The sequence below is a fragment of the Phaethon lepturus genome, unplaced genomic scaffold (genome assembly GCF_000687285.1).
Source record: "Phaethon lepturus isolate BGI_N335 unplaced genomic scaffold, ASM68728v1 scaffold25893, whole genome shotgun sequence".
Classification (NCBI taxonomy): Eukaryota; Metazoa; Chordata; class Aves; order Phaethontiformes; family Phaethontidae; genus Phaethon; species Phaethon lepturus.
In genome coordinates this window covers 8,724-30,967 of record NW_010530102.1, presented here as the reverse complement: position 1 = coordinate 30,967, position 22,244 = coordinate 8,724, and the positions used below count along the sequence as shown (strand labels likewise).

At 53.5% G+C, this 22,244-nt stretch overlaps 1 protein-coding gene across 1 annotated transcript in view; it reads left to right on the top strand.

Annotated features, from left to right (window-relative positions):
• Positions 1 to 225: 225 nt before the first annotated feature.
• SLC4A3 (solute carrier family 4 (anion exchanger), member 3) overlaps positions 226 to 22,244 on the top strand; it is a 27,961-nt gene continuing 5,942 nt past the window's right edge. Inside the window, exons 1-14 of the mRNA XM_010284172.1 lie at positions 226 to 279; positions 1,551 to 1,707; positions 5,288 to 5,625; positions 6,088 to 6,230; positions 6,784 to 6,995; positions 13,148 to 13,299; positions 13,938 to 14,118; positions 14,670 to 14,805; positions 14,909 to 15,083; positions 15,501 to 15,597; positions 17,353 to 17,537; positions 19,624 to 19,837; positions 20,155 to 20,376; positions 20,707 to 20,855. Of these exons, the coding sequence (XP_010282474.1) occupies positions 226 to 279; positions 1,551 to 1,707; positions 5,288 to 5,625; positions 6,088 to 6,230; positions 6,784 to 6,995; positions 13,148 to 13,299; positions 13,938 to 14,118; positions 14,670 to 14,805; positions 14,909 to 15,083; positions 15,501 to 15,597; positions 17,353 to 17,537; positions 19,624 to 19,837; positions 20,155 to 20,376; positions 20,707 to 20,855 (2,415 nt within the window). The remainder of the gene's footprint in view (positions 280 to 1,550; positions 1,708 to 5,287; positions 5,626 to 6,087; positions 6,231 to 6,783; positions 6,996 to 13,147; positions 13,300 to 13,937; positions 14,119 to 14,669; positions 14,806 to 14,908; positions 15,084 to 15,500; positions 15,598 to 17,352; positions 17,538 to 19,623; positions 19,838 to 20,154; positions 20,377 to 20,706; positions 20,856 to 22,244) is intronic.

Below are 22,244 nucleotides of genomic sequence, written 5' to 3'. Positions count from 1 at the left end.
GACATCCCTGTCCTAGTGATGCTGGGGAGGTTCCCCGAGGGCCGGTGAGGTGACGTCTTCGGGCTAGGAGCCAGGGGGGTTGAGGGCAGAGGCCAGCAGTCTCCCACGACATTCCCTTGTCCTGCCCTCTCTCCACAGGTTATGCCACTCTCCAGGTTTGCTGGGTGCCTGCCGGTGAAAGAGAAAGGTTGATATTTTGCCCAGGCCCTTAGGTCCTGAACCAAAATGGCAGCTGGAGAGTCCCCTCCCGTAGGAGATGTCTTCATCGACCTGCAGCAGGTGAGGTGGGAATCCAGCAGTAGCGGGGCTGTCTCTTCCCCGGGGACCGCGCTCCTGCCAGGCCGTGTGCGGGACCTGCGTCCTGGCAGCCTGCTGCAGTAGGAGACGTAGCCTCCGTTCACTGGGGACAGGTCTGCACAAAGGGTGACCCAAGGCTGCCCAGGAGCCCGCATCCACTCTCCGTGCAGGCAGCAAACTGTGGTCCAGAAAAGGCCAGAGGTTGCTCTGTGGGGTCCCTGAGCCTTCACATGCCGTTGGGTGGGGTCGGCAAGTGACAGGAGGAGCTGGGCAATTACATTCTCCCCATTTAGGCTGGGCTTGGGACACCCATGCTAAAGTGAGAGGAGGAGCAGGCTCACCCACAGATACAAAGCCGCTCTCCCAGCCCCCAGCCTGGCTGTGGCGTGGTGGGAGCTCCAGCGGCTTTGCCGGGGCACAGCTGGGAACAGCTGGGGGATGCGGGGAGAGGCACAACTCCGCTAAAGCCGCCTTGCTCCCTCTTTCCGCCCAGCACAGACAGATTTGTCACAGTTGGGCCTCCTCCTGTTTCCATGGAAACACGGGAGTCCACAACAGCTCCGCGCTGGCATTTCGGCAATATTGATGGAAAATTTTACCAGCTGCAGCTGCTCAGGAGGCAGAAAGGACAGGAGTCACCTGGTGATGCTCTTCTCAGAAAGTCTCCACCAGCAAAAGGCAGAGAAGCGCCCGTAGCCTGAAACAGGAGGAAACCGGGCAGAAAAGGCTGAAGGAGGCATGCCAAGGGGAGCGGAGGGACCCTCGGAGTGCAGAGGGGAGGTGGGAAGGCACAGGGCATCACTGACCCAGGGACAGCTCACCCGAGCGGGGACGCTGCTGCCCAGGGGGAAGTACGGAGGAGGTCTAAGAAAGGGAGGGATGGCAGACTGGGCAAAGGGAAGGCCAGAGGGCAGCAGTTAGGTGTGAGGAGAGAGAAATTCCAGCTGAACAAAAGCTGCGCATCTCCTCTAGTAGGAAGGGCAGGCACTGACATGGTCCCTTGATACCTGCCACTCAAGGGAGGTGTGGAGGGCTGCTAAGGTATCTCTGCAGAGCGTGGCTTGGAGGCTTGCTGACCTGCTCCGGCTCTTGGTTTTGAGCAGAGCTGTGCCTGTGAGTGAGAAACTATGGCCCAGCCCTGTCGTGTGGAGCCTGCTGCCCCTCAGCAAGCCCAGCACTGTGTGCGGGGCAGAGGATCCAGAGGGCTGCGGAGGTCTGCACTGCTTGATTCTTGTCTGGCGATTTCTGTGCAGGGCAGAGATCACGCAGAGAAAGCCTCTCCTGGTGCCGAGGACGATGAGGACTTGGATAAGACTTTGTCAATCGAGAGATTTGGGGACCTGATAAGCAAGTCAGCATCAAGCAATCTGGAGAAGCAAAGACGCAGCTACAGTGAGAGAGATTTTGAATGTATGTAGGTTTGAACCATTGTACCCACTTCACCCTCGCCACCAACCCTCGCTCAGTCCCACGTGCTCTGCAGCCTTGTGCCAGGACTCTGCAGATTGTGTTAGCCTGCTACTCACTTCCTCCCTTCAGAGCGTTCCTAAAGTGCTACGTACATCTTGTGTAGCACCAATGCCCACGGCTTCTTCCCAGTCTGTTCCCTTTTTCCCTGTCCCTGGCGGTGTAGCCACTGCCCAGCCCATGCGACAGCGTGGCTCTGCCTCGGGTGTTTGCTCATCTCATCCAGCATCAGGGACCTCTGCAGCCACTTCCCCCACATTGAAATTGCCAGTTTGAAACTATTTTTCTTCCATATGGCTGCAAAGAAACATCCAAATATGGCCAGAAGCCAGGCTGTCCTCCCCAGTCTGAAAGCAGATGGCTCCAGTCAGACATGCCTGTGTATTTCTAAATAGCAACCATGAAACCATGAGGCTTATCTGCTCAAAGGACTGCAAAATAAAAATGGGGTGTGAATTTGGAATGCTATAGCTATCTCACCTGAACTCCTCTGATCAGCATATTTATTCCTCTAACTGCCTTTCCATGATGAAGTCAACCAGTGTGCCCAAACTCACTTTGGCTGTAAAATGAGAGTATGCCCACAAGAGTGGCCATAAGCTACTGCCAGGTGTAGGTGGGTTGCATTAGCTTTTAGTGACAGCAGTGAAAGGCAGGAAGAAGAGGCCCCGGGCCAGCAGCCTGCTTGTGTGGCAGACAAGTAGCAATGGTTGAGAGAGTTTCCCACTCTCTGGCTTTCCACAGTCAGATAGTGCTTATTTTCTAACTTAGATTTGGTGGGTTACGACCTTGGGAACGTTATGTTCCAAGTACCTCACTGGGCTGTTTTCTGCTTGGCCACTCATTTCCAATGGCTGTTACAAAATTTTGCTGGTAAAAGTCTATTACTGTAGTGCACCCCAGCTGCTGCCTTCTGCTTGTGTCATTTCTCTACAGAGGCTCCACTTTCCACCTGAGCACACAGTCACTCGCACACATGGCTGCAAGGTGCTAATAGCTTTGCTGTGGGTTGAATACCTGTCCTTGTGCTGGTAGGACTTACCTGCTCAGAAGCTCTGCCTGTGTGCACAGGTGTGTGGGTTGGCTTGGAGGACACAGACAATCTGCTTGAGCATGCATGGCAGAAGCTTCTTTGAAAATTGGACTAGAGTTTTGTACTGTTTGGGGTTTTTGTTCTTAATAGGAGAGTCCTTTTTTCTTTGTCAGAATCAAGCTTGTTTTCCTCTGAGCTCCTGATGTTTCCCTGTTACCTAGGACTACGTCAACCCTGGTTATTAGAAGTTTTATGCAGTTCGTATTCATAAAGCTTTAAGATCTGGTTAGGTCATTAGTCTTTGAAAGATAACATACATGCCCATGGAGGTGAATGCTCTCTGGGTTTAGAAATGTTTCCTGCCCTATTCAAAGCCAGGAATTCCTAATATGTAGGCTGTTCCTTCTGGGCTTCCTATCAAAATTACTTTTACATATCTCTTGTATCAAGTTCACTGAGAAGTGTAATCAAACATCTAGGACACTGGTTTGGCAATAACTTTCCATGCAGGCAGACAGTGCAAGGAAGGGAGCAGGGAAGGAGGGTAGGGGCTGGGCACACAGGAGTTGCAGGAGGGCAGGGAGGAAGAAGAGAGAGGCATCCAGCCGTTTGTGTTTGGGGAGGTATGTTTTTCCCACCTCTAGGCTACCTTTGTGGAGGCATGATCAGTTGACACAAGGAGCGCTGAGTGCAGGGGTGAAAAGCAGTGCTACCCTTTTCTGTGCCAGATGAGCCACTTACCATCCCTGCCCTTCCCTGCAGCCCAAGGCTTCAGTTTCCTTCTGATTCAAAATGTAAATGTTTCTGTCTTGGGCTGATGTGAACAAGCCAGAAGGGAAAGATGGGCTATGTCCTCAGCAGCAGCTTTGTGCTGTAGAAGGAGCAGCGAGTGTACAGTTGGGGCCTTGCTTGCTTCTTCTTGCATGAGAAATTTATGCCTGACCTATCTGTGGCATGTGGATGGCCAGGCTGGATGGGGTTTGAGCAACCTGGTCTTGTGGAAGGTGTCCCTGCTTATGGCAGGGAGGTTGGAACTGGATGATCTTTTAGGTCCCTTCCAACCCAAACCATTCTGTGATTTTGTGCAGAGCAGTGCTACGGGAGTGTAGCAGCAGGGCAGGAGGGCCTTTCTGCCAAAACCTGTGAGTGAAATAGGGTCCGTCTAGTGAAGTCAAAGAACTAGAGAACAGTTTGGAGGAAAAAGTGTGTATAAATAGGGCACAAACTCATTCCAGTTTGCAGATGTCTGACCATTCGCCATCTCCTCTAATCTTGCCACAAGCCTTTTTTTGAACCAGGGGTGTGTGTGAAATATCCCTGCTGTTCCCAAGGGGGGAAACAAGGGAGAAAAGACTTGAGAAACCAAAGGAAAGGAAACATGACAGCAGAACAATGAACCTGCCTGGCTCTCCCAGGGAGAAGGTTACAGCTTCCATTGAAAATGTCCTTTGAAGGTAGTTTTCACTATAAACAGATTTTGCTGCCATGTCACAGGAAAGCTGGGAAGGAACCAAATCAAAACAGACTGGAAACAATTCCTCAGGAAGAGCTGCTGAGCAAAGCCCCCTTGCAAAGCGGCTGGTGCCCCCGTGATTTCAAGCTGCTCCGGGTGCAGCCCCAGGATCTGTGCATCCTGCAGGACTGTCTATGGCAGGCTTTGTGCCTGCAGATGGACTTGGCAGAAATGGCTTTCCTCTCTCTTGCAGGGAGGTGCTGAGCTTACCCTGTTCTCTGCCTGGTGCATTATCATTGTTTTTGAGTGAAGCATCAGAAATGCCATTAATTCCTTCTCACTTGATAATTCCCACGGTACCCAGGTCAAGCCTGTATGAATTTCTCTTTGTAGATTAGTTTAAAGAAAGGTCCTTCTGCCCTGTTTTTTACCCTGGTTTTTAAAAGACAGCCTCCTAACTGAACCTGCATTTCAGAGGCTAGTAGGCACAAGCCCTCACAGTACCTGGGATGTGGACGTAGGTTGCATCTGCACTAAAAGGCTTGGTCTGTGGTTGCCGTGGGTATGCAGGAGGGACTTTCTGTCAAAGCCTGGGGGACAAATAAGGCACATCTATTTAACTCAAAGAACACTGTGCAGGAAAGAAGTTTTTGTGAAGGGTCCAAATCATGCTTGTTTGAGAATGTGAGAAACGTTTCCCCATGTTTAGGAAGGGGCTGGTGCCTCTGGCAGGCCCCCGCAGCTCTGCATAGCCGTGCGAATGGCTTTTGGCAACACTGGGAGAGGAGTCCTGCCTTCCCCAGGACAGTGGAGCTGCGTTGGGGTGGTGTGGCACTGCATGGGGGCTGCCTCCCCAGCCACCCCAGGCTGGACACAGCCTGCCGCATCACTGAAAGAGCTTTGCTGTGTCCCTGTGGGCTGGTGGCTCTCCTTGCCCTTCCTGGCCCTTGATCTCCAGACCATGCTGTTTCCTGGAGGGGCGCCTGGCAGGTTCCTCCCAGCCTCTTCCTGCCCCTGACTCTCTTTTTCTCTCTCAGTCCACCGTCAAACCTCGCACCACATCCATCACCCCCTTTCCACTCACCTCCCTTCTGCCCTCAAGTTCCAAAAGAGGCCCCCCCGTGCCAGCAGGAGGAAAAAAAGGAGGAGGAAAAAGAAAAAAACCTCAGTACCCCCCTCAGAGGTCACCCCCACCATCCAGGAAGAGGACGAGGAGGGGGGAGAAGAGGAGGAAGAAGAAGAAGAAGAGGAAGAAGAGGAAGAAGGAGAGTCTGAGGCAGAAGAGGCCCAGGAGAAAGAGATCTCTGCAGAGTCTGAGGGCGAAGCTCTTGGGAAGGACACATCCCTTAAGCTGGAGCCCCCACGCAAACCAAAGGCAAGGCTAGAGCATCCCTACCTGGATGAGGCTGGGAGGCTGGGAGGAGGTGGAGGGAGGGCTGATGCTGGGAAGGTGCCAGAGTGTGTGGTCAAGGGAGTGCTTGGGAAAGAGGTTGTAGCTGTGCAATATTGTGGGAAGAGTGGTTTTGTCCCTGCCTAGCAGAGACGGAAGCTGGCGGACGGTGACCGATAAGCCATTGCCCATGGGTGGATGCTGGGGAGGGTGTGCATGACCATTTTGCTGTGTAAGACATATGGGGGAAGATCAATGTAGCTGTTCTTAGGTTGTATAGGATATGGGGAGGCTTAATATGGCCAGCCCTAGGGTGTGGGGCACGTGGGGGAAGACCCTGTGGCCCATTCTAGGAGGTGGGGACATGGGGAGGATCTGTGTGCCGGAGATCGGAGTGAAGGCTGCCTGTCCCAGCTCTTGCTGTTAGGACTGTCGTCGTCTCTGCAGTTCACCATCGGCAGCGATGAGGAGGAGTCCGGCAGCGCTCTGCCCCCCGCACAGTTCCACGTGGAGGAGGAGTGTGGCATCCTGTCTCCCATGCCACACTTCGCCGACCTGCTGCAGGACAAGGGTCCTGCCTCCCTCCGCAGGTAGGTGAGCGGTGCCGAGCCGCCTGCCGCTCTCCCCAGCTCGGGATCGCTGCACAGACCCTGTCCCCGGGGCGGCGGCTGTGCCCGGCCTGAATTCACCAGCTGAGCCAGAGGGGATGTGGGGCCCGGAGAGGCTCCCCAGAGGCGCTCCCCGGGGGGACAGTCACTCCCTGGGACTCTGTGACCTCCTTCGGGACACGGGATCCCCAGGGTGTGGATCTGGGGCACTGGGCTGCACACGGGGAGTACCCTCCCTCCCAGGTAACTTGTGCTGTCGTGCTGACCTGCAGGCTGGGAGGCCCCGGGAGGCTCGGCCCAGTCAGGGCACCGTGAGGCCATTGGCTCAGAGGTGGGTCCCCAACACGGACCAGAGGCTGATCCCACTCTGCGGGGGGGGAGAGGAGGAGCGGAAGGGGCAATCTGTGGGTGTTGGGACAGGTGACTCCTGGCTCTGCTCCTTCTCAGAGACTTGTTCAGGGCTGGGCCGAGGGAGGGGCCAGTGCCCATCCTCATTCACCCTGTTTGCTAGTGCCGCTCTCTTCGGTTCCTACAGCCTCCCTGGGCCTCGGGAACGTCTGTCTCGCGGGTGGGAGAAGCGCAAGCCCTGGGGCCAGGTGGCAAGCGGACAGCGGGTTACCTATGACTTGAAGGAGAGGATGTGCATCGGCAGCATGACCACGCTGGAGAGCGCGGCGTACCAGCGTGTCCCCACGGACGAGGCTGAGGCCCAGATGCTGGCGTCGGCTGACTTGGACGGCATGAAAAGTGAGGCTTTGCGACGCTACCCACCCTGCTAGTGCACGTGTCCCTTGCCTCTCCCTGCTTTGCTGTCTTCCCTAGCAGCTCCAGGCATGGTCTTCAGCCTGCTGCAGGACCTAATCCTCACCTCCCTGTCCCCCAGCCCCTGCTGTTCCAGCCCTGGCTCCTCTCTGTCAGCTTTGCAATGTCCACAGCGCAGGTCCCCATGTTTCCAGCACCTCTGCTCACACCCGCCCCATGGATGTGTCCCTTGCCTCTCCCTGCTTTGCTGTCTTCCCTAGCAGCTCCAGGCATGGTCTTCAGCCTGCTGCAGGACCTAATCCTCACCTCCCTGTCCCCCAGCCCCTGCTGTTCCAGCCCTGGCTCCTCTCTGTCAGCTTTGCAATGTCCACAGCGCAGGTCCCCATGTTTCCAGCACCTCTGCTCACACCCGCCCCATGGATGCTTGCTCCTCCACCCTCCCCACTGCCTTCTCTGGGTCAGGGCTCCCTGCATTTCCCTGAGACCCAGCTCTCTCCTCTCCTGACACACTTTCCCAGCAATCAGCCCTCAGTGCGACACGCCAGCTCTGGCATCGCAGAAAACCTGAGGTGAGGAGCTTCCCCTCTCCTCTGCTCTCCTGGCGGAGAGGCAGCTGCCCCCTCCGGAGCGCCTCGGAGGGGACTGCCCCTGCCTGCCTCGCGAGGGCAGAGAGCAGAGACGTCATGGAAATGCACGCTCCAGGCCCGAGGACATGGAGAATTCAATAGGTTGCTCTGCAGCCTGGAGAGGGAGGGAGACACCAGAGGGGAGCGAGGGAGAGAAGCGGTGCTGCACACACAGCCTGGCTGTCCCCGGGCCACGGGCACCGTGTCCCTGGGCAGCCGGCACAAGACCCCGTGGCAGATTTGAGGACCCTGCTCCTGAGGAGCTGGTGGGGCAGCCCCCCACGGAAGCATCCCTGGGTGGAGCCAGCCTTCCTGGGACCTCGTCAGTCCCCAGAGGCTGCTGCAGCCGGCATCTTCATGCCCTGTGAGGAGGGGAGTGAGGCACCGAGGCTGGTCCTGGGACTGCGGTGAAGCCCCCCCCCAGGGGCAGCTTGCTTTCTGCACGTCAACCTGGCTACCCCGGACCCTCCCCTGAAGGTGAGTGGCTCATGGCACCTGACCCCTGACCTTCGCAAGGACAAAATGACAACCCTTCGAGAGAGAGAGGACACAGCGAAGGAATCGGAAGGGGGCAGCAGCCCGGAGGTAGCGATAAGCACTCGCATTCGCAACTCACTCGGCTATGAAGACTTTGATGAATTTGCCTTCAATTTTGAAGACTATGATTTATGGGAGGCCATCAGAAACCATCTGGGCTACCCAAGCGGGGAGCCCATCTGTAAGTACCAGAGCACTGACCCCACGGTTGCAGCTGTAGATCTGAGCCCCCAGCTAAAGTGTGTGCCCCCCATCCTGTGTTTGCTGTCTGCACCCTCTCTGTGTCACGTTGGTCTCCTGGGTTAGAGGTGGTACGATCTGCCCCACCATGTGCCCGGGGATGCCGGAGAAACTGCCTGCTGTCTGTGTGTCTGTCCAAAGTCCTTGTTCCTATCTATGCCATAGTGCTGAGGTGCTTCCTTGCGTGTGTCTCACTTGAGCAGCTCTGGAGGCAGCTGCATATTGCTGTTTGTGCTTATCAGGATGTGGCCCATGCCATGGCCAGAGACAAAGCAGCTGCTCCGAGGTGTGTGTAAGGACAGAGACATTTCCCCTTCCATCTGTAGCACAAGGTGACAGTGTGCGGCTGCTCTCTCTTTGCTGGAATTTGAGCCTAGCTGTGGGTCTAACAGCAGCGGTGGGTATCAGGTTCGCAGCTCTGCACTGTAGCCTAATGCCTGGAGGAAAAAATAACCTAGTCCCTATGTCTGCAGGCTTGATTGTGGCTGTGAAACTAGCTAACGGCATGCTGGCCAGGGTGCCTGGAAGGGGGAAAAGAGGAAGGAAGCGAGAGTGGGAAAAGCAGGGAAGGAGAGAATAGGAATCCTGAGAGTGAAGAACATCTTGCTGTTCTCCACATCTGTTTCCGTACCTGCGCATCCCTCACAGTGAGCTGGGTCTCTGAGCTGTCCCAGGGACTGCGCAGAAACTGGAGGCTCGCTCCCACCTCGCGCAGGCGGCCCGTCCTTGGCAGATGGTGGTAACTCACCATTAAGACGTGGCTTGGTGTGTCACCTTGGTCGTGACGCTGTTCATAACTGTAACCCCATGGCAGCTGCCCAGATGTCCTTGTCCGGATCATGGTCTAATTTTTCAAGGGATTTTAGGAGTGCACACAGGAGGGTGTTGTGGCCCCAGAACTCATCTGCTTACCGGCTTTATACGCAGGAGTGGGGATACAGAGTGCTTGCAACAGGGACTTGGGATGCCTTGGTTCAGCTTCTGGCTCTGCCACAGCCTCTCTGTGTGATCTCAGACGAAACACGTAGCATCCTCTGCCTCCCAGTCCCAGCATCATGTTCTCTTTCTCAGCTGGCCCATCTTTACAAGCCTTCAGGGAAGAAATGTCTGCATACTTGCTTCTGCAGGAACCAGCAAGTGGGGATTTGCTTCTGGCTGGGTCTGCTACTTGTTACTGTAAATTGATAGATGGTATAATAGCAGCAAAGTTCAAAATAGAAACCTGGAGCAAATTTGCTCCATCAGCTGTCCCAAGCTGAGCAAACTGTATGTTAAAAGTGTGAGAAACTGCCCCAGGTCCACCCAGAAAAGGATGGCTATTCTTGGGAAGGTAGAAGGGGCAGATCACTTCTGCGAAGTGTGATATGCATCACTTATAAAGTGGGGAAATTTGGCTTTCTAGCAGTTAACACATTCATTGATTGCTACAGCTAATACTGCAGGTGCTTGAAATAGGATGTGCTGTACAGTCAACTCTTAATTGTTTCTGCTCAGTGAATCCACACTGTGGATTAATCCTGCAGAGAGATATGGTGGAGGCAGAGATGGCAGAGACACCAGAGTCAGTTCTGTGCAGAGCCAGCTCACACCCAGCCAGTGCCACTTGCTCAGCAACTTACTACATGGCAGTACCTCTTTCAGGACCAACTCAGATCCAGGAGGAATTTAATAGCTTTTGAGCAGAGTCCTTGTTGGACCTGTGCTGGTCTCCTTGCTCTCCTTTCAGTGTTCAGAGCATGGGGAGTGCTGTGCAGGGACACCTGGGTGGCAGCTGCGAGGATCTAGCTGGCCCTATTCCACTGAACTCAGCATCAGCTAGGAGAGACTTGGGCTGTGCGCAGGGCAGGGCAGTAGCTTTTTCCAGAAGCCAACACAGGGTTGTGACTTACTGTATGTTGATTAGCATTTTGTTTAGTCTAATTTGGAATATTCCCAGAGATGGGATTTCAGTCTCTTTTTCCTTGCTATAACTTAACCACTGAGGTGCACAGGAAGTGTGCACCATCCCTGTGATGCCAGGCTGGCAAGTTGCTCTCTAGTACTGGTACAACTACTCTGATGCCTCTTTCTGGGCTTCCTGCTTGTGGACAGAGGGCAATGAAAGGAGGGAAGCAGGAGCTAACACACGATTTGAAGGCAGTCGCCCACTGAGTTGGACTGACTAGCACAGGCACTCTGGGGGAAGACTTTAATCAGCGTAAAGTTGTATTTATCATCTTCAGATTTAAGCTGGCAGAAAAGGAACTTGGTCATCCCAAGGAATCTGACTGATGGAAGCCAACATGGCAAGAAGATCTTCTGGAGGAGACTGTAGGAGATCCTATGTGGGAGGGTGACATACCAGTTTGTTGTAGTGGAGCCATCATAGGAATCATGCTTTATCCTCAGACATTGTTGCTGTCTCATGCTCTGCTCCTGGGGAGCGCTGGAGAGAAGGTACAGCAAGAACTGTCCTTGGCTGCTTCATCTCACCCTGGGGAGTCTGGCTTCAAGCTATACTCTGGGCATGTCACCATCTTGGTCCAAGATCCCGACCCAAGTAAGGACCCTGGACTTCAAGGTGCTCACCTGAGCCTGACTTTCATTTGGAGGAAGCGCCAATCTGACAGGACACAGAAAGGCTCTCTGTAGAACAGCCTGGAGCACCTCAGCTGGGCTCTGCATGGGACTCCCAAAGCCAGGGGCCTCTTCCAAAATTAAGCCCATGCGTTCACCTGCTCCTGTGAATTGTCTTTGCCAGCTGGCATCTCAGTGACCACAAGCACTACCAAGGGAGAGCAGCAAGTGGATCGCGCCTTTCTTCTGTAGGGCTCTGGAAGGTATGCCTTCAGCGGCTCACTCTGAGCCTGCAGCACTCCAGCTCTTGTCCCTGTCAGAGAGTGTGGGAGTCACTGGAGATGCTGGCAAGAAACTTGGCTCCTTTTGTTTTAGCTGACCTCCAGCCATTTGGTGGCTGAGGCTGAACGCCTGTGTGTGCTTTCAGGGGCTGTCACTGCAGAGCACTGCGTGGCAGGCGGGCATCGCCCCGGGCGAGGCTTGCTGTGCTCTGGGTATGCGCTCTGTCTCGCTGGGCAGGGCATCTGCTGGCCCTGGTCTTCCAGGGACACAGTCAGAATGAGTCCCAGGGTGCGTGGGAGAATTGGAAGCTGCAGGGTTGGAGCAAAGGTGCCAGATACCAAGATCCATCTGCCTGGTGACCTCTCTGTTTTGTGCACGAATCCACACTGAGTGCAATGAAGTGGCTGCCGTGCACGCGGGAATTAAGAAATCCACACAAAAGTCCGAGGAAGCCCCAGACATGCACGGCTCCCAGTAACACTCACAGCGGTGGGCAGTTATCGGCCCCGATCGACATAGCAGCGCAGTAAGTGGAGCAGGGAGGAGTCCGGCCATCAGCGGGATGTGCATCAGCAGAGCAGCCAATGGGGGAAAATGCCCTGAGGCTCAGTATTGATTCATTTTATATTTAATTTAGCGACCCAGATTTCCAAGGAGCAAGGCCATGGTATGCCTGGCCTGATGCTGGGCTGTGTCTTTCCATGCCAGAGATGCATGGATATTTTCCTGCAACGTCAGAGGGACCACTTGGCCTTCAAGCTCAATGCTGTTTGCTACTTCTCATGCCCTGAGAGCTGCAGGTCTTGAAGCCATGTGCAGAAAAGTACGTGGAGCCTGAACGTTCATCCCAGCCAATGGAGAGCTGCCCTTGGTCACCCAGGGAGAAGACCTTGGCTTTGCCTTACAAGCAGGGCCCGCAAGCCTCCATGGACTGAAGCTGAGCAAAACCGCTGACTACCTGGGGGAGCCTGTCCATCCTGGAGCTGGGCCCTGAGGCTTTTCCCATCCCTATGGGCTGTCTGTGCTGAAGAAGATACACCTGCTGTCTCTGGGTAGTGTCCAGAGAAGGTACTTTCCATGGCAGGCTGTTGCTTGGGTGCTGTTTTTCTGGCATTGCAAAAGGGGCTGGAATGACTGTGGCCAGGTTTTGGTGGCTGCTGGCTAGCCAGCAGCACTGGTAGCTTGGTGGTCTGTAATGCAGCCTCAGCAGCCTCTCTGGAGGCTTCAGAAGGCTTTCAGCCAGCCGAACTCTGTTAACGCAGACTTTCAGAGGGCATTACAGTGGCACTGTGGATCATCTAGAAACAGCGATAGCTGGACTTAACCACCCAGCCTCCATGCCAGCCCCGGTCTGCACTGTTATCCTACAGTCTCATCGCACAATTAAATAAAACAGTCATTGATATTTCCATGTGTCTCCCAGACCAGCAGCTAAATATCCTCTTCCCCTTCACTGCCCTTTATGCTTGCTGAGCACCAGGCCTGCCTCGAGTGGGAGGAATGAGCCCCAGCCAGGTGCCTGCCTGTGCTGTCTGGGTGCAGAGCTGTGCAGACAAGGCTTCAGGTTGCTTTTCTCTGAGGGAGTATGGGGAGGGTTCATGCACCGCTTATTCGGGTACCATGAATAAAAGCTTTTGCAATGATGCTCCAGTATATGCACAGCCTGGGAGGAAGCCTTCTTCTTGAAGGAATTAGCTCACAGACATCTGGAAGAGCTGAAAGTAGGCATATGAGGCAGGAAGGATCTTCAAAGGTCTGGAGGATGATGGTGAGTGCTCCAGCTGCCAGGGCTTTGCTAGCATAAGATAACAAGAGAAGGGTGGGCTTGGATGTTTCCCTGCCAGTGTGTTTCCACTAGACAAACTGGTAGTTTTTTTTCCTTTCCCATGTCTTCAGGCCACCGCTTTGAAGATAACCCTGGTGTGAGGAGGCATCTGATGAAGAAACCATCTCGGAGTCAGATCACCAGGACGAGCAAAAAATTAGCATCAACTCCATCTGTCAAGAAGAAGAAGAAGAAGAAGAAGTTGGATAGAAAGCCCCATGAGGTATCCATGTGCTGTCCTCCCACACTTGTTCGGAAGCCATAGATCAGGACTAGAAACAGGCCCTTTATAAAGTGATAAATGTGGTTTCAATTTAATTAATTCTTTACATGACCTTGGGTGTGACATTTCAAGCTCTTACCCATTATCATGAGGGCTGAAAATACACTTTTTTCAATAAAAGCAGAGATTTCTCTGAAATCACAAAGCTTTGACCTTAGGAAAGACATTAACAAGTCACAGAAATGGTAGTGCTGTTGTGGAAGTTGGCAGCGCCATAATGTCAGCGTCTCTGGTAGGTGTGGGAAATTTTGGGGGAAAACAAGAAGCAGGCAGAGGACAAAATTGTCACAGTTTGGTAGAGGGGTGTGGGATTGCATCATTCTCTCTCCTCTGCCCACGCCGTCTGACTTGGAGCTTTGTGGTGCTCCATATGCTGATGGAAGCTCCTGCCATGCTGCCAGTGATATTTGTCCTGGCTGCTTCTGTTCACCAAATCTCTGGTTAAGTAATGCAGGTTTGCTCAGACAGTGCTTTAGACCAAGTGGCACCTTGAGAACAAACCTGAGGCTTTCCATGTATTGTTGATAGAGCTGTATGCATCAGGGGAAGTCTCATGTCCTCACTGTAATTTGCACTAGGTGTTTGTGGAACTGAATGAGCTGGTGGTGGATAAGAACCAGGAAATGCACTGGAGGGAGACGGCCCGCTGGATCAAGTTTGAGGAGAATGTGGAGGAGGACACAGCAAGGTGGGGGAAACCCCATGTGGCTTCACTGTCCTTCCGCAGCCTGCTGGAGCTCAGGAAGACAATTGCCCACGGTGAGTCAGGAACGGTGGGTGAGGGTTTGTGTCTTGCTCTGGGACAGGTTTTGCTGGACAGCTTTTGTTGCTATTTAGCTCCTCGCTGGAGACACTCCAACAGTGTCTGTGTCCAGGCTTTATATAGGGTCTGCAGAGACAGACCATCCTGCAGCCCATTTGCCAGGGTTTGCATTAGCCCAAGGGTGCCTGTGTTAGTTCTTTGCTCTGCTTTGCTGCTTTCAGACACGTGGCAGCTGCGACACCCAATTGTGCCAGGGCCGGCAGGTCTTGGACCCATCTTTGGTCTGAAAAGACAAGTCTGGTCAGGGTGGGAGACCAAAATGAGGGAGGTACCAGAGCTACCAGTGCCTCTTGGAGCTTTTGGGTTCTCTTGGGACAAGGGTTTATACAGAGGACATGGGACACCTGGACTTGAGGCATTTCTCAGCTGAGAGAATCTGTACCCCAACCAAAGCCTGGCTCCTGGTGGGACAACTGTGTCCCCAGAGCGTGCGTGCAGTGGGGAGTGCTGCACACTAGGAGCAGGGCTCTTCCCCTCCTGCTGGCAGGTGCCGTCCTCCTTGACCTGGAGCAGACCACTCTGCCTGGCATTGCTCACCTCATGGTGGAGACCATGATCATCTCTGACCAGATCAGAGCAGAAGACCGAGCCAACGTGCTGCGTGCCCTGCTCCTGAAGCACAGGTGGGTGGCACATGGCTGAGGGCTGCCAAGACTCAGGGGTTATCTGCGAGTCCCAGGTGGCAAGAGAGGTGGGTCCCCATATGGCTACTGCTCTCACCCTCAGCCACCCCAATGACGAGAAGGAGGGCTTCTTCCCGAGGAACCACTCCAGCTCCAGCATGAACTCCATCGTGGGGAACCACCACCATAACCACACCACTGACACCTGCGTGCCCCTCATGGGAGAAGAACGCATCGAAATGGCCGACCCCAAGGCTCATGAGACCGAGTGCAAGGAGGTGAGGGTGACATGGTGGGTTACCACTCCTTTTTCCACACCCGGCAGGCACCCATTGGCTGGTGGCAATCCTTGTCACCCATCTCTGGGCTCCTTCATAGGGGTCCTTGTACTTGCGAGGGCTGAGCTCCTCCAGATCACCTGGAGCACTGGAAATGAGGTCGCTGCGTTATGATTTTGGGACCTAATTTTAGCCTCACGCTGTATGCAGGTGTCTGCTTGAGCATGCAATGGCAGCAACGGCCCTGGGGCTTGCAGGGTGGCCTGTCGCTGTGAGGGTTCCCTGCTCATGAAGCAGGGTGTTGAGCATACAGCCAAGGCAAGTCCAGCTGCAGATATGCCAGTGGGGTGCAAGGTTGTGTAGGGAGACCAAGGCATGGGAACTCTGTCCCTACTTGTTTGTATTCTTCCCTGGCAGAAAAATCCACATCTCCATAACTCTGAGGGCCACCGTAAATACCTGAAGCTGATGGAGAAGATTCCTGAAGACGCAGAGGCCACAGTGGTCCTTGTGGGTAAGAGGTGGCATGTAGAGTGCCCGTGTGCCAAAAGAGACCAGTTCAGATCCTGGTCTGGCCCCAGCTGTCTGTGCCCTCCCGCCTGAGGGGTATTTGGATGTCTGGTACATGTTCCCAAAGTTCAGCTGGCGAGGGAGCCTTGTACACTCCTTTGGTGTGAGCGCATGTTTTGTTTGTCTGTGATAAATGTAAGGGGTGCCTGGGTAGTTCCTTTCCTAAATTAAGGGATTGATAGACACTGTTGCTGGGAGCTGGGGCCCATCTTAGAGGAGAAAGTCCCACCAGGCTCACCAGAACATCCCATTTTCAGATGGGATGCTCGGAAGTGTGTAAGTTGTGCCCAAGGGACTGATGGCCAGGCACTGACTGCTATTGGGCCTTGTTCTGACCATCACTGCCTTCTGTCTGGCCTCTTTACACCTCGCAGACCTGGTCAGTGTTGGTTGCTGGCTGTGGGTGCCAAGGAGCTTTGAGTTTAGGGAAGCAGGGCCTGGCTGGTGGCAGGGTCTCGGGTATTTGCCATAGTGCTGCCAGGAGATATTTCTCTGTACCAGAGGGCTCTGGGCGGGCAGGCTCAAGCATCAGTGGGCTTGGTGTCTTCTGACCACGAGAGTAGTCCTTCTCAGCACTTTGCTGGCATTAACATCCCAGCAAACATAGCTATGCTACAAGCAAAGTAAATGTCATTGCCTATCCAGTAGATGAAAAGCTCAGGCAAAGAGGCTTGGCAGCTCAACCAACCTGATGCTTAACAACGATGAGTCCAAATCGGCTTCATAAATGCACTTTGAATACTCAGGTAACTAAACACTGGCCATTTCTGAGGCCATGTCTTGGGATTTGCTTGGCCACTCGCATGTCCAGATTTGCCAGTCTAACACAGAACACAGCTCTTTGCTGGACGCAGATGGCAGAAAGATTAGTAATAACGCCAGAGAAATACAAGTATTCAATAAACATTTGTGTTCAGTATGGGAAGGAAGCGGCTGGTGTGCCGGAGGATGCAGGAGTACTTCCCAATCTGTCAGGAACTGAGGAGACTGCCAAGCATTGATGACATGCGGACATTGTAAAACAAACTGTGCAGTTTGCATCTATGAGTCTTTAGAGAACGGGCTTATTTCCATCTGAAAAAAAATAAGTCTAGGAATACAGGGAATGTATGAGAAAAACAGAAGAATGTTCATAGCATCAGTGATCAAGAACGAAAGGACAGCGATACAGTATCTATAGGTTGTTTAACCTGACATCCTTCCTGGCCAACATAATGGCATAGCTAATATGGGATTCTATTAAAAAAGAGCTAAAGGATAAGACTAATTATTGCCAGGCAGTGAGGTTTATGGGAAATAGGTCATGTCAAGCAAACCTGATTTCATACTTTGACAAGATTAGAAGTTTGATAAAAGTAACATGTAAGAGACTTCCTTCCGTAAGGCTGTGGCTTAGTGGAAAATAACCTTCTGATTTAAAATTAGCCCCTTTATAGTGTAAGTAGAGCCCATCTGTAAGAGATTAAGAACGGGCTAACTGGAAGAGCTAAAGAAAGTAGCACTGCTTGGGAATGATCAGTGAACAGGGAACTTGGAACAGTCCTCAGCATGAAGCTCATTGCTGTGTCAGTGGTCTGGAGGCAAGTGCATGACTGCAGGGCTCGTGTGAACCCCCAAAATCACTGTTTCCACTGTCAAAGGCAGCCCGGTACAGCTCAGCCCGATGATTAACTCTGCTCAAAACATTGCCTCCTGGTAGGTTGTGTGCAGTTCCTGGAGCAGCCAACTATGGCCTTTGTCCGACTAAATGAGGCCGTCTTCCTGGAATCTGTCTTGGAGGTCCCAATTCCTGTCAGATTCATCTTTGTGCTGCTGGGACCGAGCCAGGCCAACATGGACTACCATGAAATTGGCCGCTCAATCTCAACCCTCATGTCTGACAAGGTGAGGAGCTGACGGATGGTGATGCTGGTGCAGGCGAGGAAGCTTCGGTAGCTCCTCAAAGTCAGTTGTGGGACAAGAGTGCTGAGAGATGTTGTGCTAAGGTTAAGGTGAGGCAGGAAGGTGTGAGCACCTGGGATTTTTAATGGCTGGCTTGACCGAGGTGGGATGCTCCAGTACGGAAGGAAGAGTAGGACAGATCCTTGGCTGGGACAGAGAGTGCTAGGCTGGATGAAGAAAGGGGCTGTATATAAAAGCAGGAGCAAAGGGCTGCCCAAGATTAGAGGAGTTGTGTTCAGTTCATGTTTCACAAACAGAGATGAGGGGAGGCTGAGCAGTGCCTGTGACCACGATGACTGGCCCAGGGCATGCTGATAAGAACACCAAGCAATGCCTGGGGACTGTATGTCAGGAGTTTGGATGAAGCTTTCTTGCTGAGTCCCATGGCTGTGGTGTCCATGCAAAGGATCACATCTGTGCAGCGGAAGAGATGAGGAGGCAGAAAGTTTTTTCTGCCAAGCATGTGCAGTGATAGAAGTCCCCCATCTGGCTAGATGGCAGGAAAGTGAAATTCATTATCCTGGTAAGGAATTGAAGGCAAAGAAAAGAAAATCTGAGCATCTGCTGCATACATCCAGGAGAGGAGAATCAGAGGTTCACAGGGTCCTCCTGGCTGGTGCCATGTAACTACAACTGAGTAACAAACCTGCCTATCCTGCCACCAGTGCATAGCTGTCCCTGAAATGAGGGGTAAAAAGTCCACTTAGAGCAGGTGTATTGTGGACAACAAGGGCTCCCAGCTGGAAGATCCCTGAGGCCATGTTTTGAGCCAGAAGAGGTGACGTGCCGTACTGCAGCTTCAGCGCTGTGTTTGTGGGCTGGTCTTGCTCTTCTGAGCCTCTGCTCCTCTGTTGCTGAAGAGGGGAGCCAGCTGCTGCAGCCAGGGCTGACCATAGCCAGGTTACACAGTGGCTGGCGCCGTGGAGAGGGTATGGTATCATTTACAGTTTGAAGCTGTGGCTCCAGGGAGTCTGTGTGCTGCAGGGACCTTAGCTGTCCCCTACCTGCTTTACAGGCTGTTCACTTGTTCATCTTCCTTCAGTGCTTTCTCTGCAGGCATGTTCCAGAGGCAATGCAGCACTTCTACCACTTACCAGCACCTACCCTTCTATCTGCAGTAGTGTGGTCCCTTCATGGTCTCCTTGGAGTCCTTCCTTGTCATCTTGCCCTTGCTGTCAAGAGTATCTCCCCTTTTCTGCCTGGTTTCCTTTACATGACTTCCCTCATGCTGTAGGCTCCTATTTTCCCTCCCTCTCCCGTGTGGAGACTCCCAAGAGTCTCTTATGCTCCCTGCTCAGGTCCCGATTCTTGTGCTTTATCTGCGGTGCTTTAGGGCTCCAACAGCTTCTCCCTCAAAACAAACCCAAGACCAGACTAGGAGGACATTGTTTTGTTGCAGAGTCCTAATTTTGAGCTGCAGAGACAGGGAAGGTCTTTCATCTCTGTGGTGCCTGGCTTTGGGTACACCTCTCAGCGGGGATCTGAATGAGAACCCTGCAGGACTGAGCAATGGTGTGCAGAGCTTGTAAGGAGAAGGATCTTGGCCTGACGCAGCCACAGTGGTCTGGTGTGAACAGAGGCACAGGTTGACCAGGTGTAGCATCTAGCCTAGGGAAAGAGAGGCACCAGGCTAGCTGGGAAGTACAGATCTGATTTTGTTTGGTGGAGAAGTCCCATGAGGGACCGCCCTGTGGTCTGGTGGAGCATGCAGCTGGCAGAGATGCTGCAGGAGCAAGATCTTGGGCAAGAGCAGCGGGTCCTGGGGGAGAAAAGCAGGAGCAAGGAGGTCACTGGAAAGGGTGGATGGGGTAGGGAGGACAGACATGGGATTAAGTGGGACATTGGATAGTTGGACAGGAGGTCTGCAGGAGCATGGGTCATAGAGTGGCAATAGTGAGACAAGTAGTGGGTTGAGGGAGTGGGATGTTACTGTATGGTCACAGCAAGTGTTGTGTTTCCAGGCTGTAGATAGCTGGGTGCAGTCTTGGTCTGAGCCTTCTCTCTCTTTCTTTTTACCTGCCCCTCCCAGCACTTCCATGAGGCTGCATACATGGCAGATGACCGTCAAGACCTCCTCAACGCAATCAATGAGTTCTTGGACTGCAGCATTGTCATCCCCCCATCAGAGGTGGAGGGGAAAGACTTGCTCAAATCCATTGCCACCTTCCAGAAGTTGTTGCTGAGGAAGAGGAAGGAGAGGGAACAGAAGTCCATGAAGGAGGGGACTGCCCAGGAAGCCAAAGGTCTCTCCACTCACATTTGGGCAAAAGAATTTGTGCGTAGTGCCCTGCGTGCCCCAGTGAGCCCTCCCCTCACAGAGCCTGGCAGAGGGGTGAGCTGGGCCTGGCTCCTGCAGTGGGCAGAGGGGAGGGGAGTAAGGGGAGGCAGGAGACTGGCTGTGGGCAGCTCTGGCAGCTGGAGGCAGTGGGATGTGCAGTTTCAGGGGACCCACCAGGTTAACGTGGCTGGAGGAAGGTCGCCATGGGGTATGGGGGAGTGGGACAGCCCAAGCGCAGACCTGTGTTGTCCTGCTCAAGCCCTGCCCTCTGTGCATCTCCAGAGCTGTGTGAAGTGAAAGCTGAGGAAGAAGAGGAGGAAGCTGAGGACGACCCTTTGAAGCGGACCGGGATATTTTTTGGAGGTCTGGTTCGGGACATAAAGCGCAGGTACCCCAAATACCTCAGTGACATCAGAGACGCCTTGCACAGCCAGTGTCTCGCGGCCGTTCTCTTCATCTACTTTGCTGCTCTCTCTCCTGCCATCACCTTCGGGGGACTCCTAGGTAATGGGCCTGCTTTCTGGTCTGCTCTTTGCACGCTGGGACACTGGCTGTGTCTGTGTGATGCTGTGCCGGGGTGGGCTTCGGTGCTGCTTGCTCAGGCAGAGCGGTGGCGCTGCGCCTCAGCTGCTGCCTTGTCCCGTCCCTGCCACTCGCCCTCTCCAGCCTTGGCTCCCTGGGCTCCCTCTGCACTCCGTACCCAACGCAGGGGACCTCTGACTGATGGGACGGGGACCTGCCTCCTCCATCTGGAGCTGAGTCTGCAGCCTGCCTGCCTGCAGTGACGGTGCCTGTGTCCAGGCTATAACACTCATATGTTGTTCTCTTTCCCAGGAGAGAAAACTGAGGGTCTCATGGGGGTCTCCGAGCTGATAATCTCCACCTCGGTTTTAGGGATCCTCTTCTCCCTGCTCGGAGCCCAGCCGCTCCTGGTCATTGGCTTTTCAGGGCCTCTGCTGGTGTTTGAAGAAGCTTTTTACAAGGTACATGTGAGGCAGTGTCCATGCTTAGCACCTGTTCGCTCTGCTGTGCTGGAGAGGGTAACCAGCATTTCTCAGCTTTCTAAAGGGTCTTTGGTGGTGTGAACTCCTTTGGTCCTGCCAGGCTGCCCTCAGCTGAGCTGGGGCTGTCCCTGGCTCTGCTGACACTTTGCAGGTCATGCCGTAGGGACTTCTGCCTCCTGTTGCTGTATCCCATGGGCTGACCCCCTTGAGGTGTGAGAGTGGTAACAGCACTCCTCTACCTGTGGACTGTGAGGGGAGCATTGTCCCCCAGCCCTGTGCTGCAGCCCATCCTGGCACAATGAGCACTTGTAGCTGCATCCTAAATTACTGGTCACTAATACTTTCTTGTTCTTGGGGCTTCCTTTGAAGACCATTTCACAATTTTTACCTGTGTCCAGGTTTCCTTGTGTGGAAACCCAACAACGTTTACTGTACCACACATTTGGGATGTCCCACGTACATTACTCCTGCCTCTCAGCATGAGCCCAAGGATGTGTGCAGAGATATCCTGGCCAGCCAGGATGGACATGTTTCTTTCTCAAGTAGCATGACCTCCTCACTGTTAAAAGCAACCCTGTGTCGCTGTATCTCCAAGCAGTGGATCAAATCCTTCTCTGCTTTTCTGACTCCTAGAATGTCTGGGCTAGTAAAGCATGTTTTTTCCTATAGCTAAATTTTCATCTTGATGTGTCAAAAGTTTGGAGCTGGTGATGCCATTGCACAGTGGGAATTTCTCTGCTCTCCTGTGACCGCATTTCTCGCTGACTGTTTTTGTTTTGCCCAGACATTGTGTACAAAGGACACTGCGTGAGGGCACTGTCTGTGGTGGTACCGAGGAAGGCTGCAAAGGGAGGGGTGTGAGTTGGCCTGTAAATAGTTGATGTTGCTGTGTGTGGATGAGCAGGGGCAGTGGAGATGGTCTGTTTTGTGGTGACAGGCTAGGGGCTTTTCTCCACACACATACAACTGTGTGTGTACGCAGGGTGCTGTCTGGGATCATGCTCCAGCTAACGTAGCCTTTATGCAGCAGGACATAGCAGGCTGCTCAGGCTCTCCTTTGCAGGGAACAGGCTTGTGCTGTTGAGTGCATGGAGCAGTAGAGAGCTGTGTTTGAGTAATGGCACCTCCATATGGGTGGGATGGGGAGTGTCATGCATGGGATGGATTCGGTAGAGGGCGAAGGAGGTGCTGTTACAAAGACTGGAGTGGTAAAGACCTGTGTGGTGTGAGCTGGCTGGTGTTACTGCAAAGTCTGCAACTTTACCTGTGACTCTGTCCCTGAATTCACTGTCTCTGTGCTGGACGCCCAGGCAGATGTAGATGTTTTTTTCCAGGAGAGTCTTTGATCTTAATAGGGAGCAGATGTGG